We start from the raw sequence: 6,757 nt of genomic DNA, 5'->3' as shown, positions 1-6,757 counted from the left end.
GGGTAGAGGGTTTATTAATTAAATTATACAAATTAGGGATACAAGGGAAAATATATGAATGGATTAAAGACTTTTTAACAAACAGAAAATTACAAGTAAGAATAGGGGAGGTAGTTTCAGATAAATATGTAGTGGAAAATGGCACACCGCAGGGGAGTATAATAAGTCCATTATTGTTTTTGATTATGATAAATGACATATTTGTAGATATTGGAAAGGACATGGGCTGTTCGCTCTTTGCAGATGATGGAGCTATTTGGAAAAGAGGAAAGAATGTGGAGTTTATAGTTAAAAAAATGCAACAGGCTATTATTAATATAGAGTTGTGGGCAAGGCAATGGGGATTCAAATTCTCAGTGGACAAAACGAAGGTAATTATATTTTCAAAAAAACAAAAAACAAATAAGATAATAGAATTAAAATTATATAATCAAAAAATCGAACAGGTAAAGAGTATAAAATTCTTAGGTTTGTGGTTTGATGAAAAATTAAAGTGGAATATTCACATCCAAAAGATTGTCGATAAATGTAAGAGAAAGTTGAATATATTAAGATGTTTGGTGGGTAATGATTGGGGAGCAGAGAGACAATCGTTACAGCAGATATATATGGGGATAATTAGATCTGACATTGATTATGGATGCTTAGTGTACAGTTCAGCAGCCAAAACTCATTTGGATAAATTAGACAGTATTCAACATCAAGCACTAAGATTATGTACTGGAGCATTCAAAACAACACCAACGGCAGCATTAGAAGTAGAAACGGGGGAAATGCCACTAGATTTAAGGAGGACTAAATTAGGAATTAATTACTGGTTAAATTTGATGGGCAATAAGGAAGGACATCCAACTCAGGAAATTCTAAAACCATGTTGGGAAAAAGAAAAGAAAGAGATGAGAAGTTATGGATGGAAAATTGAAAAGGACTTAAAGGAACTAAAAGTGGACACTTTAGAAATTAGTCAATCAGATCCAATATCAGTTATACCACCCTGGATTCTACCAGAAGCTATAGTAGATTTATCAATAATGGCAAAGAAACAGGAAAAATCACATGTAATAGATAGGTTTGCAGTGCAATTGCATTTAAATAGTTATTATGGACATGTTCAAATTTATACAGATGCATCAAAAATTGACGGAAGAATAGGAATAGCATTTACAATCCCAGAATTCAATGTGAATATAGGGAAGCGAGTCACGGATAGGTTATCAATTTATACAGGAGAATTGTTAGCAATACTTTTGGCATTACAATGGATAGAGGATGTAAAACCATTGCAAGCAATAATTTGCTCAGATTCAAGTTCAGCTTTGATAAGTATAAAATATAATAACACAGATAGTAGGATGGATATCTTATTAGAAATATATCATACTCTGTTTAGAATACAAAATATGGGGTTAGTAGTGATATTTGTGTGGGTTCCAGCACATATAGGGTTAGTAGGAAATGAGAAGGCTGATAAAACGGCAAAGAAGGCAACACATAATCCTATTAGTTTCACAGTTAGGATGAGTAACTCTGAAGGGAAAAGTAAAGTCAAAGAAGAACTGAAGAAAATATGGCAGAGAAGGTGGGACGAAGGATTAACAGGAAGGTGGTTTTATAAAATTCAGAAGGCTGTGGGAAGGAAAAGAAGAGGAAGAAGAAGTAGGAAGGAGGAAAGAATAATAACAAGGTTAAGGTTCGGTCATACAGGGCTTAATTATTCGCTTTTTAAAATACAGAAGCATAAAAATGGAAAATGTGAGTATTGTGAGAAGTTTGAAACAATAGAACATGTTATTTTAGAGTGTTGTAAATATGAAGAAGAGAGAAGATGCATGTTGAAGGAGTGCGAAGGTAGTAAAGAAAAGTTTAATTTAATAGAATTTGTGAGGAGAGATCTGGGAAGTAGACATATTCAAATAATTATTCGGTATCTTAAAAAAACAAAGTTATTCCATAGAATCTGAGTAGAGAAAGATATATAACTATATGCAAGTTAGGTTATATAAGTAAGTGTGTATGTTTAATCAGGAATTAATGGAGGGATTAGGTAGAAAACGAAAGTATATAGACCATTTCGAACCACACTCCATACCGGTAAGTGGCGGTAATGCTACTTAAAGTTTTTTGCCAACCGCCAATAAAAACCAAGAAGAAGAAGAAGAAGAAGAGGCAGACTGAGGAGCAAGTGGAAAACACAAACAAATACAAAGAAAACAGACAGGGACAGAGCCTGTCAGAGGTAGACCTTCTCTTCAGACTAGTTCTGAATTTTGGTTTGACAAATATCTCTATCCCGTTAAGATTATAACAACTTTGCCTTTTTACAAAATTTCTTTGGATATTTAATGGTAATGTGTTATTTTGAGCCCTATACATAACTGATAAAATACTGTAATCTACCAAATCAAAAAAAGTATGGGAAAAGTATGGGAACATTTGTTTTCAGTATCTGATGTGCAACCCCCCCACCCACACACACACACACAGACACACAAACTTTGTAGCAATAACTACAACTAAATATTGTTGACAGGTGTCCTGGCATTTTCCTGAATAATTATCTGATATTATTTAGAATTCATTGTTTCTTCAAGGATGGCAAGCCGTCCTGGCCCAGATGCAGCAAAACAGGCCCAAACCATGATACTAACAACACCAGGTTTCACAGATTGGATAAGGATCTTATGCAGGAATGCAGTCTTTCTCCAAACATAGAACTTTTCATTTAAATCAAAACATTCTATTTTGGTTTCATCTGACCACAAAACATTCCTCCAACAGACTTCTGACTTGTCCACGTGATCTTTATCAAACTGCAGACGGGCATCAAAGTTCTTTCTGGAGAGCAGTGACTTTCTCCTTCAACCCTGCCATTTTTGTTCAGTGTTCTCCTGTTGGTGAACTCATGAACATGAACATTAGTCAATGTGGGAGAGACCTTCAGTTGCTTGGAAGTTACTCTGAGGTCCTTTGTGACCTCGCTGACAATTACACACCTCTTGGAGTGATCTTTGTTGGTCCACCACTCCTGGGGAGGGTTCCGTCCATCCATCCATCATATTTATTTGCTTCTTCATTTTCGGGTCGCAGGGTCAATGATGCCTAAGTCCAGCTATCAGTGTGCGAGAGGAGGGGGACACCCAGGGCAGGTTGCAAGTCCATCACAGGGCCACATAGAGAGGAACCACCATTAACACTCTCAATATCAATAGGGACAGTTTAGAGTTACTAATCTGCTTAACATGCATGTTTTTGGTCTGTGGGCTGAAACCGGAGAACTCAGAGAATACCCATGCATGCATGAGGAGAACATGCAAACTCCACCCTGAAAGGACACCAGACAGAATTTGAACTTGGGCCACCTGCTCGCTGGATGCAGCAGCTCTACCAACTGCCCCACCGTGCTGCCCAGGAGGGTAACAATGGTCTTGAATTTCCTCCATTTGTACACAATCTGTCTGACTGTGTGGTGGAGTCCAAACTCTTTAAAAATTGTTTTGTAACCTTTTTCAGCCTGATGAACATCAACACTATTTTTCAAAGCTCCTCAGAAGTCTCCTTTGTTCCTGCCATGATACACTTCCACAAACATGTTGTGAAGAGCAGACTCTAATAGAGGCCATTTCTTTAAATTAAACAGGGTGCCACTCACACCTAATCGTTATCCCATTGACTGAAAACACCCGACACTTGATTTCACCTTCAAATTCACTGCTAATCCTAGAGGTTCATATACTTGTGCCACTCACAGATATGTAAGATTGGATCATTTTTCCTCAATAGATAAATAAATGACAAAGTATATTTTTTGTCTAATGTGTTTAACTGGGTTCTCTATCTAATTGTAGTACTTTTGTGAAAATCTAATGATGGTTTAGGTCATATTTATGCATAAATATAGACAAATTTAAAGGCTTCATATACTTTCAAGCACCACTGTATAACATCACACTAAAAATACACATTTATTAATTATCATGGCATACTTGTTTAGATAAGACAAAGGAATAAAACTGGCAGAAAAAGGACCTGTTCTGTAGAACTTCAGCTTCTCCTTCCAGCTCCTCCTTCCACCCAAGTCTTCTCAGTCACAACTGGGGAAGTGGTGGAGAAAATTGCAGGTGAGGGGGAGCGGAGTCCTCAATCACCAGGAGACTAACCGACGAAACAGTCGAGCTCTAATGGCCAGGAGAGAAGCTGACCCCAGACCTGCTGATGCAACAGCTGAGTTTCAAGCAACTGAACCCACCTTCCTGTGTCTCCATGAGTGTGGGAGAGGACAACCCACACTCCTGTGTCTCCGTGAGTATCGGGAAATGGGGCGGGGGGGGGGGGGGGGGTGTCCTCCCCCAGAAAATTTTGAATAAAGTAAATGCCTTTTCCTGCATTCTGGTGTATTTTACAGGCTACACACACAAGTAACACTTGATCCAATAACTATTTTAGAGTTAATTTCACAACAAGAAGTAGCCTGACCAACAGCTCTCCGTGTGTGAATAGAGCATGCTCCGCTTCTCTCATGCATTCTAGCCACAGTCTAAGAAACATACCGTAGTGTAGCCTAAGTTAACTTTTAGGGGAAAAAAATCACTAGCCAATATGAAACAATAATAATAATCACTCCTTACCAATGGCCTAGCATAAAGCAATATCATCATCATCCATCATGTTTATTAGTAGCTTAAAACCAGTGGTGGATGAGATTCGCCTGGAGTTCCTTAAGGCTCTGGATGTTGTGGAGTTGTATTGGCTCACACGACTCTGCAACATTGTGTTGATGTTGGGGGCAGTTCCCCTGGATTGGCAGACTGGGGTGGTGGCCCCCATATTCAAAAAGGTATGAGTTACTGTGAACACAGAAATGACATCTATTCATTCTTAAAATGAAGAAATTGTAAATATGTCAGGGGGTTACACTGTTTGTGTGTGTGTGGGGGGGGTGGGGGGGGTATTAATTATGAGCGAATAGGAATGCTTTCTGCATGTTTGTGTCTATAAATATAAACGTTATATTTTCACTACTATGGCAGGCATGTGGGTAGAAGTGCTTATCCCTCCTAACTAGATTGTTATTCTGAATGAATGAATGACTGTGACTGAATGAATCTTTCATCCAATATATATCTAGAGTCTTTTGTTTGTTGTCAGTTTAGTATTTTATTTTAGATATTTGTTTCTGTCTCACTTGCCATCACCTGAACAAAGTTTAATTTATTCTAGACCTGACAGAGGATGAACAATTTATAAAATCATAATAATTGTAGTTTTCACCTCATCACTTTTATCCTGGTATGACATTAGAGTAACTTTTTTTAACCCCTAAATGTTTTTTTGTTTTTTTTAGAATATGTACAAAAAAAAATTTAATTCGGTGAGGGGAGAAAATAGCTTCACAACTTTAGAAAATATACTGTTCATTTTATTTAAGTTTATAAAGTATTTTTTACAAACTGGATGATAGTCGGACTTCATGTCTGGTGTTTATTTTTTTGTTTGTTTTGTTTTATGTAGTGATTTTTTTAAAGTATGTAAAATAAAGTAAAATCTTAAAGTTGAACATGTTTTAGATGTTTTCTTTTTAATCTTATTAAGTTTACAGAAACAAAGGCAAACATCTTCAGTATGAGACATCAAGTGGTAAATGTTGTAAAGTTCATTCCTCTAGGCCAATTTTTCAGCCTGCATGAAGGATAGTTTCAGCAAAGTTAAAGGTTTGTATCAATGATTGTTTTGAAAGGTCTTTCATCATCTGTGTTGTGTAGGTTTAAAACACAGATGACGTGAATTGGAAGGAAAAGCCCAACAGCAAAGATTTACAATAGATAAAATCTCACTCACTCCTCTTTTGTAAATGTTTAAACCTGTTCAGTGTTGCAAAAGTTTTTCCAGCAGTCAGTGGTCAAACGTCACTTCCACACCTAAGGATCTTCAATGAAGCTGATGTGCATGTTGTTGTACTGTGGTAGAAAACCAGAGCATCTGGTAAAAACTTAAAAACGCATGTTTGTTTAGAAAATTATCTAAAAGAACTAATGGAGAAAATTGATAGTAAAATCTCAGAAAGCGATTAACTGATTAAAAATGGACTGATGCTCAGCCAACCTCCTTCAAGATGGCCGTCACAGCTAAGTGACCTTAGCTAACATAAAAATGGCTAAGACTCGATCAATTTTACAAATATTGATTCAAAATTTGGTGAGTCATTAGCTGAGAGTCATTCCCTCAGCCCTAACCAACAGTGCCAAAACTGCTTTAAAACTTTGTCATTAAATATTAAATTTCCATCTGGTTGTTAGCAAAATATCCAATAAACCACTGGACAGATTTTAATGAATGTCTCAGAAAGTAATTACTGGATGAACAACTGATTCACTTCTGAAGTCAACACAGTTCAAAATGGCTGCTACAACTAATCAACAAAAAATGTTTTTAAGGCTGTTACTTGTACAGATGTTGAGCAAAACTTTGATGTGGTAGTAGCTGTGAGTGATTCCAATTACATTCTCTGAGCACTAACAGGATTAAACACTTGATCTTATCATGATTTGTTACAAAATTTTCAAAATTTGACCCCCAAAAAAACCCCTAAAACTCTATTTTTTCATCCATAAACATAATCACGATGAAATAATAAAGGACCACCTGTTTACAAACAGATAATGTTCAAAATTCAACTTGATCATCTTCAACAGCTGTTTTTCTTTGTACAAACAGGTCAGAAGATACATGCCAGCAAGGTTTAGCCTCACTTTATAAACTT

The 6,757-nt window shown here is 36.6% G+C and overlaps 1 protein-coding gene across 1 annotated transcript in view; it reads left to right on the top strand.

The window, feature by feature from the left end:
- Positions 1–251: 251 nt before the first annotated feature.
- LOC119409038 overlaps positions 252–6,757 on the top strand; it is a 20,401-nt gene continuing 13,895 nt past the window's right edge. Inside the window, exon 1 of the mRNA XM_037675900.1 lies at positions 252–1,994. Coding sequence (XP_037531828.1) covers positions 297–1,961 — 1,665 coding nt within the window. The 5' untranslated portion in view covers positions 252–296 and the 3' untranslated portion in view covers positions 1,962–1,994. The remainder of the gene's footprint in view (positions 1,995–6,757) is intronic.

The sequence above is a fragment of the Nematolebias whitei genome, chromosome 4, assembly GCF_014905685.2.
Source record: "Nematolebias whitei isolate Nwh7 chromosome 4, NemWhi1, whole genome shotgun sequence".
Classification (NCBI taxonomy): Eukaryota; Metazoa; Chordata; class Actinopteri; order Cyprinodontiformes; family Rivulidae; genus Nematolebias; species Nematolebias whitei.
The sequence above is the reverse complement of the archived record's forward strand: the minus strand, read 5'-3'. Positions and strand labels throughout refer to the sequence as shown.